This window comes from Cladophialophora bantiana, assembly GCF_000835475.1.
Source record: "Cladophialophora bantiana CBS 173.52 unplaced genomic scaffold supercont1.5, whole genome shotgun sequence".
Lineage (NCBI taxonomy): Eukaryota > Fungi > Ascomycota > Eurotiomycetes > Chaetothyriales > Herpotrichiellaceae > Cladophialophora > Cladophialophora bantiana.
In genome coordinates, this window is record NW_015971579.1 from 283,592 (window position 1) to 295,893 (window position 12,302).

The window sequence follows — 12,302 nt, forward strand, 5'->3', positions numbered from 1 at the left end:
GCATCTAGCAGTTTGCAATCAATGGTTTTAGTAAGTTTTCCCTAGCTGTAGGCTCAGTGTGGAGAGATAGACCGACTTAAGAGAGTAACACGAGAGCGCAACGCAGAGAGATAAGCCAGAGAAGGAGCGGACGTGCTTTGCGCACGAGAGAGGCAACGAGAATGAAGGAAAGGAACTGAAGGAGGGGGAAGGGTCTTAACCCCCGAGTCAGGTGTCAATCTGCCATATATACTTCTTTCGAAACTGCGCGATGAAGCAAGGCAGTTCGTCTGCTGCGAAAATCCCTTTGTTGCCTCATCCAGGTACTGTAGTAAAGGGATCCACTTTTTATACGGCTCCCGTTTTGATGACCTCAACCGACTCTACAAAGACCGGTGAAGCTGAGAAGTTTTCATGAAAGTCAAAGATCGGTTAGAGTGCTGAGTTGTTGGCTGACCTGCATAAAACCCGTTGCTCGACAACAGAGGGCCCCCTGAATTCTGCATGCGCCCGCCGCAGTCGCCACCCACCACCAGCCTCGTTTGCTGGGCTTTGACAAGCCTGGATCGTGTCGTCTCTCAGGTACCAGAATTAGGCGACAACGGTCGACGAGCCGAATCTTCGAGCCCCATGATCGGTGGCTACCATCCACGCTCCGGAGCCAAGCGGCACTACTACCAGCCGCCATCGAGCACTCTGTCATCAACGCCGCAGCTCGGTGGCTATAGAATACGAGCGCCAGTGTTTCAGGTGCATCCCGAACGTCATCAAAGATCTTCGGATGGCAAGGACCATTTATTTCACGGTCATAAGACTGCCAGAATGCGTCGTCCGAGAGAGAGCGCGGAGTGAATAAAGTCAAGATCATCCAAAAGCAGAAGGAATTTTGTGAGAAAAGATGGAACTCTCACCTTATAAACAAAGTCCATTCACAGGGCACACCTCAGATGCTTGGGCGAGCCTTTGTCGTCCATCCGGGCGATCAGTGGCACCCAAGTGGTGAGTGAGATGTATAGAGAGTGCTCCGTGCAAACGGGAATATGAAGCACCCATCAATGCATGAGCTGGACGACGCCTCGTATGTTTTCCCTTGCACCTGTTCCACTCTTGCTCGTGCGTCCTGTAGCAAAACTGCGGGCAGAGCCCAGCCAGGTTTGGTGAAACACGAACGCAACGCTCCCACACAACCCCGGGATGCATCAGCCTCAGAGTAGGTCGACGTGACAACCCAGCACACTCGTTACCCCACCCCCTCTAGGCATCCACACCGCGCAAGCCTGCATTCAGTTTTCAGATCACTTAATCAACAAAATATTGTCCATCTGGGAGGCACAATCGACGCAATTAAACCCCTGGTGAAACATTACTGATGGAAAACCTTCTCCATGGGAGGACATCCGAGAAGAGCGTGGTAATCATTCATTTCCGCAAAAGATGATAGAAATTGACGGCTGTAAGTGTTGGCTTCCTCCGGGCAGATAAGGCTCCGCTTGCGGTCGCATCAAATCTCCAGGGTCATGTACGCCTGGCAAAACTATCCGATCCAAAGGCCAGATCTATGTCCCATCGCAAGATTCAACTTGTCGCCAAAAACACGACTCGGTGGAATTGTGGGCTCGAAATACTCGAAATACTCGAAATTTTTGTTCTAGGAGACTAAGATGTTGGTGGGCTAGCTGCAGCTAGAAGAACGTGAAGGGATTGGTAGACTTCAGCTTGACATACACAGTGCATTGTGAGGAAATCCGCGTGCGTCATGGCGAAGTGCTCGAGAATCCGGATCGTGGAGCACCAGTGTGTGGGCGCAGTGCTATAGCCAGTTCAGCACCATAACCCGCTTTCCAAAGCCCATGGAGAGCGAGCGACTTCAGGCAGCGCTGCTTACTTGCATAACTCACCAAATCTCGACTGCAGTGGGGCCAGTTTGGTGCTCGTAGTGTCGTGGGGGCTGGGAGTAGGCAAGAATGCTGTACCTCGTAGCAATCCGCTGGGCAAAAGCACAAGCAACATCGCGGGGCTTCCTTTCATTTTCAGAGAGGAGGTGCTTCGGAGATACGGCATGGCTATGGGTCAACTAGTAGGAGGAGCAGCCAAGAGAACTCCTACAAGTACGAGGTATGGGGTCAATATACCAACTATTACGAAACATGGAGTGTGAATTAGGTACCAACCAAGGCGACGTGGTGAAAAGCTACACTTAAACCCCACATAACAAACATGCCAAGCGCTGCATCACCGCACCCACATAGTTTGTCATGTTTGCCAGAAACTCGGTCAAAAAAAAAAAGTTCGGGTGATTTACTACGGAATATCTCGTACTACAACTCGACTTGGCCGCAGACTTGTTGCCGATTGAATCGAGATCAAAGATGGCAGCAATCAAGCGTCAAAGTGATATCGTCGACTCCAAGGTCTCAAAAAGGCCCAAGGTTGACAAGAACCGTGCGAAAGTCAAGGATGCACCTGCGGAAGGATTCGAAGGCTTGGACCAGGCGAAGAACGCTTCGGCGCCGGTTTCAGCAGAAGACAGACCAAAGAAATTGAAGGACGAGCATGGGCCCGCGGCCCATAGACCTCCCAACAAGTCAGAGACATTTTTAAATGGTATGTTCGCAAGGACAGCGCTGCTGTCATCGGCCAAACATAGGTCGATGTTTGCTTACTCAACTCCATGAACAGGCCAAACCTCGCGCGAAGCCCATGCGAAACAAAAGGCACTCGCGAAAGACCGCAAGGGTGCCAAACCCAACGCTGACTCCATCGCCCGTTCGAAGAAGATCTGGGAGCGTCTGCGCCGAAAATCCCATGTTCCCAAACAAGAACGAGACGAACTGGTCAAAGAGCTCTTTGAGATCATTTCAGGGCGAGTTAAAGATTTCGTGTTCAAACATGATTCGGTGCGGGTCATCCAATGTGCATTAAAATATGCGACTCCGCAGCAAAGGAGGCAGATCACAACGGAGTTAAAAGGCAGTTACAGAGAGCTGGCGGAGTCGAAGTATGCCAAGTTCCTGATAGCGAAAATGGTTGTCGGCGATGAAGGTAGTCGTGATGCCGTCGTCGAAGAATTCTACGGTCATGTGAAGAGGTTGATTCGCCATCCCGAAGCAAGTTGGATTGTGGACGACATTTACAGGACTATCGCGACAAAGCAACAAAGGGCCATCATGCTCCGAGAATGGTACGGGCCCGAGTTTGTCATCTTCGGCAAGACAAAGACGCACAAGACATCCAATGACGAGCGGGTCACAGCTGAAGTTTCCGATATCCTCGCTGAACACCCCGAAAAGAGAGGCCCCATCATGTCTCACCTGCACGAAATGACCAACCACCTCGTTCAAAAGAAGACCACGGGTTTCACCATCCTCCACGACGCTCTTCTGCAATACTTCTTGAACTGCAAACCGAGAAGCCCGGAAATTACCGAGTTCTTCTCCATGCTCCGCGACGATGAGGAAGGAGATATCTACAAGAACCTCGCCTTTACGAAGTCTGGCTCTCGATTGCTCTGTCTATGCTTGTCCCATGGAAACTCCAAGGATCGAAGGGGGATATTGAAGTTTTTCAAGACGCATATTAAACTCCTCGCGGGTGATCAACATGGGCATAATGTGCTGTTAACGGCGTACGAAGTTATTGACGACACGGTGATGATGTCGAAGGCAATATTTCCGGAACTTCTCAGCAAGGACCTTGAGGCTGAAGCAAGAGAGCAGGAGTTGCTCGCGCAGGCGGAAAATCTTACTGCGCGCATTCCCCTGCTTTATCTCATGTCTCCTGATGCACCGAAGTGGCTCATTTCGAATGAAACTGCCGCACTCCTTTCAGAGGTTCGTGAGATCAGGAAAGAAACATCAAAGAAGGACCCGGAGACGCGCCGTATGGAACTGTTGAGGAACATCGCGCAACCCCTCCTCGACCTGATTGCGGCTCGGGCGAGATATCTCGCGCAGTCGACTTTTGGATGTCAGTTCATTGTGGAGACTGTGTTTGGATGTGCTAGCGTAGGCGATGTACAGGCCGCACTAGGTTCAATCGCAGATTTGGCGACCCAGGAGGTTGAAGGGAAAGAGCAGCAAGAAGAGAACGAAAAGATTCTTGCTACGCCAGCGGTAGGCCGCATGCTCAAGGCCCTCGTGCAAGGCGGACGGTTCAACAAAGCAACGAATGCAATCCAATTGGTCAACCCGCCTTTGAAATTTGATGAGCTGTTGTTCCAGAAAATCAAATCGAAGGGCGGAGATGAAGAAATCGTGGCCTGGGCAAATGGACCGAACAGTTTCGTTATCGTGGCAATGTCAGAGGCTGAGGATTTTGGGATGAAAGAAGAACTAATGGATGTGCTGAGAAGGAATATGGGGAAATTGGACCGGGAGAACAGAGGCTCCGAAATCATTCTCGAGAAGATTGGTGGCAGCAGTGACGACCGGAAAGGAAAGGGGAAGATAAAATCAGCTATTGAAGGATACAGTGATGATGCCGAGCGTGTGGATGTCGATGCGAACAAGATTGAGAGGAAGAAGGCCAAAAAAGGGAAGAGCAAACCCTAGGATTAAGGATTCGCTGTGGTCAAGAGAAGCATGCGTGAGTGGAATAGACGACGAAATAAAATGCGGAGGTCCTGCCCGGCGAGGCTGGGATCCCTGTTCAATATCAGAATGGCCAGTTCGATAGACTCAGTCTTGAAATTTCTGGTATTCTTGGACAATTGCAACCGCGCAGCTGTCCAATCTCCCGTCAATGCAGACTTGGATCCTCTCCCAGAGTTTCACAGAGCGACTTTGCACCTCTGGCCTCTCCCTGCATGTGGTTTTTGACGTCTGACCAGCAGAGGCAAGTTCCTCAATCATCCGACTTCAATTGGATGGGAAACATGTCTCTCTGTGGGGAGGAAGATAGCCAGAGAGGCAGCGAAGATGAGGCGCGGCCTTTCCCCAAAAGACTCATTCTTTTAGTGCTGGCATTGAAGCCAATCACCATCATCAGTTACCGGCACCACGCTGTTGCCAGCGTCGAGATTGGAAGATTGGGAGAGAGAAGGGCCCTGTTGAGTTCGACGCGGCCGTGACCATGTAAGCAAGCTCATCTGCAACAGCCAAGGGAAACTCGTATCACAGGTCGTTTGTTCCTGGATCTCCTGATCAAAAGAACAAGGTGAGAAGGCAAACAAGAGCAGCAGATTCCGTTTGGTTTGTTCCCGTGCCGCTTGCGTCAAGGAGGGGCAGTTTCTCTTGGTAGGTGTCCAGGATCATGGTTGGTCTTTGTCGACAAGGGTGAGGAGGAGAGGGAGGAGGGAGGGTGCGTGGCATGTGGCTCACTCGGCCTTGGACCTTGTTCCTGGCTTGTTCGAGGCTTCGCGGCTTCTCCAAAAAAGAAAATACGGACGGTACGGAGAGAGCAATCGACTGCCGCCCCTGCGCCGCTGCGCTACCACTACCGAGCACAGCTATGTCATTAGTGCGCACCCACAACACACACCAAGAAACACGCACCTCCAACTTTGCCCGTTGCGACCATCGTCCTTAAAAGGCTGGTTTTCATCTAACTTTTACCGTCCTGCGTCCTGTCTACTGTACCTTGACGATTCCGCCGACTTGTCGCTCCTGTCTGTTCTCGATTGCTCCCCTTTCGCTCAACGGGCCATGCGCGGCCATGGACTCCCCCATTGAAATCTCCAACGGCCACCTCCCACACCTTCAATATATTGATTTGGCCTTTGATAACGAGTCCTTGGACGACTCGGCTCGTGCCTTGGTCTATAGAATACAGCCAAAGTGGAGGGACAGTCCCGGCAAAATTGAAATTGTCAAGTTCACCGATGGCATCACAAACACTGTGGGTTATTCTGCTTCACTTACCAGGCACGTGCCCCATGCTCATGGCTGCTATCTAGCTGCTCAAGATTGCAAAACACACCCCAGGCCTTTCTGAAGCCGAAATCGACCGCGACTCTATCCTCCTCCGTGCCTATGGCAACCACACTGAAATAATCATCGACCGAGATCGAGAGGCCCGATCACATGCTTTGTGTGCAGAACGAGGATTGGCCCCTCCGCTGTTGGCAAGATTCAAGAACGGGCTCCTATACAGATTCATCATTGGTCAAGTCTGCACTCCTCGGGACCTGATCAGTGAACCTATCTGGCGCGCGGTTGCGAAGCGCTTAGGTGAGTGGCATGCGCGTCTGCCCATCTCCGCCGTGGTGGTGGTGGTGGAGGAGGAGGAGGAGAAGAAGAAGAATGTCTCGAATGGCGTCAACGGCCGTGACCCGAGTGGTAGTCTTGCTTCGAGGCGGCCTGTACCAAATATCTGGTCAGTAATGCAGAAATGGGTCCATGCTCTTCCCTGCAACACTCCCAAACAAGAGACGCGCAAGGAGCTGCTCCAGAAAGAACTAGATCGGTCGTTCAAGGACCTGGACAATGAGCGAGGTCCCGGCTCGTCGGGGTTGGTCTTTGGCCATTGCGACCTGTTAAGTGCAAATGTTATCATGCTGCCAACGAACAGTGCCAGTAGTAAGGCGGGTGGCTCGAGGCAGGTGTCGTTTATTGACTACGAATATGCCACACCTTGTCCTGCAGCGTTCGATATTGCCAACCACTTTGCCGAATGGGGGGGCTATGATTGTGATTACAACATGCTGCCAACCCGATCCATGCGCCGTCAATTTCTCCAAGACTACCTCAAGTCGTACAAAGTCCACAGCGACACCCGGGTCCCCAGCAACATGCTGGATGTTTTGTGCGATGAGGTTGACCGATATCGTGGCATGCCCGGCTTCTACTGGGGCGTTTGGGCTCTGATCCAGGCCACCATTTCCGAGATCGATTTCGACTATGCTTCGTACGCCGAGGTCCGACTGGGCGAATACTATGCCTGGAGGGCGGAGGACGACGGCAGTCGGGTCCAACAAGGGCATGAAATGCCGCTACGAGAAAGACGGTGGGCGGAAGAATGAGTGAGATAGATTTCAAGGGTTTCCTGGACTGGACATGAGCGATTGATATACGAGGATGTGGTCATCGCCATTCTATCGTCATCACACTACGGCCTTTATCACCACCATTGTCCCAAAAGTCATGCTTGTGACCTAAGGTTTTCCATCTGTACTTAGTTGCATTCTCTCGTCACGTCCCCTTCGTCCAGGGTTTCCCCCAATCCTGGGACGTGCTATTAAGTAATAATCAAAAGGACCAGAGTAAGCACCATTAGTTCCTTCCGTAGGGCAGAATCCGAGTCCGTCGCGGTGGCACGGTGCTTGTGGTCTCCATTTTATAATGCGGCCTGCTTACGTGATTTCTCCTGCTGCTCCAGTTTCGGCCCCAAAATTCCGAGGCGGCGAGGCGGCGAGACGCTGCAACACACTCGACAGTAGTGCTCCTACAAGGTACTCTCCTCCTGACTCGGGCCTCCCATTCCTTCCCCTGCTTCAGTCACTCGTGGATCACTATGGATCGTCACTGAGCGGGGAAAAGATTCGCCAGAAGTCCGCGGACCCTTTCTCAGCTTTTAAAAGATTCTGACAGGAAGAACCAATCTCCTGCTTGTTTGATCCTTGCTACTGGTAAGGCTTAGCTAGACTGGGGGAAGAGCTGAGCACCTCTGCATATATTAAAGCTTGAAAGGTCTGAAGCAATGCGAATCGCCGCCTCCCCCTCATCTCATTGCGCTGGAACGAGCACATGGCCTGAGCACTCTGTTATGGGGGCAGCCGTGTGTCAAGACCAGGCCGGTCAAATATTGCATTGATAATCTACTCTTCCATCCGGACCAGCTCCTGTCTCCTCAGTTCTATCCCAGCACGTTTGTTCCTGGCCCAAGGACGACGCAGGCCCCAAAGAGGCCAATACCAGATGTCTCCCGCGTCCCGGCATAACGTTTTCATCACATACAACAATCCCACCGAACTGAAGAGCAGACAGAACCGCCGTGCTGTTTCGTCATTCGCCTCGAAAAGCTACCGCCCAACTTCCAAGCGCATTGTCCTGGAGCGGACGCACTATCGTCCGTTTGTGCGACGGTCCGATGGAGAGACACCGCCGCCCACAGATCCCAAAACGAAAATGAAGATACCTCGGATTGGGACGCAAGGACCTGCATCGACAAACCCCGAAGAGGCCACACTAGCCTCAACTCCTTGTGGAGTCCAGCCTTGGAATGATTGCACGCTGGGGACCCCTGTGGCGGACCCGTTCACAACCTACCCGATCAGCTATACACCCTATGTACCATTTCTGGTAGATTATTGTGGGTGTTCCCAGCTCATGCTCAATCGAAAGGAGAACTTTTTTGTCTTGGAGCATTCCTGGACACCACCATGTCTGCCCCTTTGCATCTACACCCTGGAGCACCATTGCAGAGGTTCGTGTGCAAAAGGCAAGCACTGACAGCCTCTCTCCCGCTGCAGTCATTCGATTTCTCACTCCCCGTTTCAGCCCTGCACTCGCCGTCGAGACCAGCCGCTATCTCATTTGGTTCAATGTGGCCATGCATAACTCCGAGTTGTTCCACGCTCTGATCGCCTTGAGTCAAGTATACTACAACATCGACGTCAAAGGGTTTGGCAACACCCACTGGACGGCGCTGTACCACCGAGGCGAAGCATTGAAGCAGCTCAGGCACAAAGTGGAGACGGCCGAGAGTGCAGACGATGATGCTGCCATCTTGACCGCTTTGTGGTTGATGGACGTCGACGTAAGTACCTCGGCGACGATGTAGAATGCAATTCACTGACAGTCCAGGTGGCACACGGCGATCTACATGCTTATGCCATGCACAAGCGGGCGAAAGAGAGAATGGTGTTGACCCGAGGTGGTATAAGGAAGCTGAGCGCCGAGCTCCAGGACGAACTGTTAAAGTCCGCGATTCTGTTCAAGCCTTTCTGCAAGTTCGCCGACTAACAAAAACTGTCTGTAGAAGCGAGTTCTTCTTGCCACTTCTCCTGCATGGCAGGTTCGTGTGTGAGCTCACCACCGACGACAATGTCCTGGTCAGGTTCAAAGAGGACGACCCCGTCAAGTCAACCCAGGTGGGAGGATTCCAGGGACTCTTCTCGGTGATCGCCGGTAAGGGTCTCATCACAACGCAGACGGTCGAGATACTGCAACGGATATTCAAGCAAGTCTCGAGGGAGCCGCAGTTCGTTCGGAGTGGCAGGCAACGCGGGGGCTTCGGCGAGGACGAGGAAAACGACAGCAGCTCGCACCCGCCTCGACCCGTCGATCAAGCCTTCAATGAAATCAGTCGAGTCCTCCGCATCACTGACGAAGTCAGACCGCAATCACTGCATCATCGGCTCTTCCTCGCCTTGCTAATCTACATCTTCAATTTCCACAATCAACCACAACTGCTGCCTCCGGCAAAGCCACCGTTTTCGTCACCGTCATCGTCATCGTCGTCATTGTCATCCCCTTCCTCTTCATCCTCCAGCACGACGATCGCCAAGATCCGCCATCCCTATCTGGAGATCCTATCGAACGTGGCGCTCGAGCTGTCCCAGCCCAGCAATCCAAACGATCCCAATTTAGTCACTGAGCGCGAAGTCACGCTGTGGACCATGGTGGCGATCGGGTCGGCGTCGAGCTTCAGCCCGTGGCGTCTCGAGATCCCGTTCATGGGGCATTTGATCGAGTGGATGGAGAAGGACTACGATGATGATGGTGGAGGAGAAGGAGAGAAGAAGAACCTGGAGAGACTCACGGCCTGTCTGAGAGGGTATTACCTCTACGGTGCAGACAAGAAGACACTGCGAAGTTTGCAGAGGTGGCAGACCTCTAACACGTCGCGGGAGCCGCCACGGAGACCGCGGCAAGCTCCACATCAATCACGACCGTGAGTGATGCACAATTATGTGCGCGAGCACGATCGAACATAACACCAGGTCGAAAGGAAGGGAGTGAAGAGAAGGAAGATGATATCGCATCGCACGGTATGGCACAGGACCACATGGCCCAGTATAGTATTACATGACATGGCACGGCATGGCACGATACTGTACAGTGCTAAATGGCGCATTCCTCTCTCCATCACTCTCTCCCCAAGTCTCATCTTCGAGCGAGGTATGTACATTCATCCTGATACATAGGACTCTCAAAACCAAGTTCAGCCCGGGGCTCAGGCTGGGGCATCAGGCTCAGGGCTCAGAGAGCAAACCCAGCAAAAAGGCTATTACCTGATACTTCCATTAAGTCCCTCCATTACTCTACTCTCTTTCTCAGCTCTGTTCCACATTCCATGCGCCGCCGAGTCCTCTCGCCTCCACTTTTTAGTTCATCGTCTATCCACATAGCCAGAAGATCAGAGCAGGAGCATAAGAGGGGGGGGGGAGAAAAAGATGGGGGAAGGGTAGGGTTGACTAACCGGCGCGCCGACGAATCAATCAGTATAATAGTGCAATTATGCGGAAAATCTATCTATATCATAGAGCTTAGTCCGTAGCGTCTACTATAGGTGATATATCATATGTCGAGATATATATTCCCCTCCTCCCCCATCTATCGAGCGCCGCGGCTCTATTCAAAGCTCCTAACATGTCCTACGACTCCTCCACCCTCCCTCCCCTCCATCTCTGGTCTACTAGTCTCAGAAATGTCAGGGGTCCCATTTCCACAACACGCGAGTCTTTTCCCCACACGCACGCACGCGCGTAACCGGGTACATTTCCCCCGCTGGACTGGGCTACCGACTAACCAACTATGTAATACCTCGATTTGATCGGGCGGCCAAATGCCTTGTACGGAGTATTATGTACTACTGGGTAGTAGTCAGTACACAGAACCGCTCAAATCCGCTGAACAAGGGGGGATAGTACTATGACTCACTCACTTACTCACCTACTCACTACGCATATAGATACACACATATAGACCAGGGTGGTATAGATTTACTACGTGATTCCATCCACAAAAACACCTGCCCTTTACGAGAGCCAGAACAGGAATACCATAGATATATAGGTGGGTAGGTATCTAGCGAGGTAAAAGGGAGCACGGTTGAAAACTTTCGACAATCAACGATACCTAAAGGTTCATCATATATCCTCCACCCCTGGCCGGCAGCACCTATCCCACAGGCGGCCACCATGACCCTCCACGTCCATCAACTCTCGCCCTCCAACCCGGTCGACCACCTTTACCTGCCGGCCATCGCGCGGGTCCATCTCGCAGCATGGCTGACCGTTCCGCTCATGCGGGCCATCTACTATGGCCCGCCTGACGCCTATCCGGGCTATCTCGCGTCGATTCTGGAGCGGCATTCGCGGGCGTTTCGCGAAGAAAAAAATTGTCGGTTTGCCGTGGTCTTGGACGATGCGTTGCCAGCTGACGAGGAGGTTGTGGAGAGAACGACGGAGGATGATGGGGATGCTCAAGGACAAGGGACGCCAACGACGACGCCCAAGGGCAAAGTCATCGCCGCGATCAAGTATTACTTCATCGACACCGATCTCTTCCCTCCGTCCTCTGCCACCACTAGCACAGCAGAACCAAAGCCGACATCCTCTTCCTCAAACGCTGAACGATCATGGCCACCCTACTCGCACGCGGCGCTCGCTTCGGACACCTGGTCGCATCTCGTCCGCTCACGCACGCGTCTCAGCTGTGCCCTCGGCTCCCACGTGCTCGTAGACAACCTGTACACCGACCCCAACCACCACCGTCGCGGCGCAGGCGGGATGCTCATGCGTCTTGCATGCGAAGAGGCAGACCGCCGGGGGTGGCCCAGCATGCTTGAAGCGTCACCCAAGGGTATCGGAGTCTACCAGTCTGTGGGATTTCGGAGATTCAACGCCAATGAAGAAAGAGACGAACAGGGAGGAGCGGAGATATGGGCTGATCTCCAACGGTGGGAAAATGGAGGGGATAGAGGAGTTGAATTTTCGGAGCAGAGATTGAAGCAGGACGGTGGAAGGAGGGGAGAAGGGTGGTATTGTCAGGTTGTCATGGTTAGGCCTGCTGGGACGGGCGGAATCGGTGCCAGCGATGGCAAGGAAGTGGCCGGAATGAGCAAGGGCGAGGCTGCCGTTGTATAAACATGGTGGCATTCCCCTGTATTAGGGTTGCTTGGACCGCATCCACTTGCTAAGCTTGGTGAGAAGATAAATCTGGAATCTGACTCAAGCATCCCATATGCCTCCCCACTAGTAAATCCTCTTGTTGCTAAACGTATGTGAAGCTCTTTGTGAAGTTGGTCAAGCTCATATCCGGCCATGGGTGCCTTTCCATCCGTGAAGGAATCGACCCTCTGCAAATGTCTCTTATTCGTACGTGTGGTGTTATTCCTCTGTCTCCGCATACTTCCTTTTTTTGGGAAATATCCCATAAGCT

General features: G+C 52.6%; 4 protein-coding genes across 4 annotated transcripts; all 4 read left to right on the forward strand.

Annotated features, from left to right (window-relative positions):
• Positions 1-2,348: 2,348 nt before the first annotated feature.
• On the forward strand, positions 2,349-4,529 carry Z519_03692 (uncharacterized protein; the record flags this gene model as incomplete). The annotated part of the gene is made up of 2 exons (XM_016761439.1): positions 2,349-2,583; positions 2,659-4,529. The coding sequence occupies 2 exons, from the start codon at positions 2,349-2,351 to the stop codon at positions 4,527-4,529; spliced, it is 2,106 nt and encodes a 701-aa protein (XP_016621777.1).
• Positions 4,530-5,631: 1,102 nt separating this feature from the next.
• Z519_03693 (uncharacterized protein) lies at positions 5,632-6,937 on the forward strand (the record flags this gene model as incomplete). Its single annotated transcript, XM_016761440.1, has 2 exons — positions 5,632-5,814; positions 5,873-6,937. The coding sequence occupies 2 exons, from the start codon at positions 5,632-5,634 to the stop codon at positions 6,935-6,937; spliced, it is 1,248 nt and encodes a 415-aa protein (XP_016621778.1).
• An 895-nt stretch (positions 6,938-7,832) lies between these two features.
• On the forward strand, positions 7,833-9,814 carry Z519_03694 (uncharacterized protein; the record flags this gene model as incomplete). The annotated part of the gene is made up of 4 exons (XM_016761441.1): positions 7,833-8,226; positions 8,387-8,673; positions 8,721-8,836; positions 8,896-9,814. 4 exons carry the CDS (start codon positions 7,833-7,835, stop codon positions 9,812-9,814), a joined length of 1,716 nt encoding a protein of 571 aa, XP_016621779.1.
• A 1,245-nt stretch (positions 9,815-11,059) lies between these two features.
• Z519_03695 (uncharacterized protein) lies at positions 11,060-12,007 on the forward strand (the record flags this gene model as incomplete). Its single annotated transcript, XM_016761442.1, has 1 exon — positions 11,060-12,007. The coding sequence occupies one exon, from the start codon at positions 11,060-11,062 to the stop codon at positions 12,005-12,007; it is 948 nt and encodes a 315-aa protein (XP_016621780.1).
• Between the last annotated feature and the right edge of the window lie 295 nt (positions 12,008-12,302).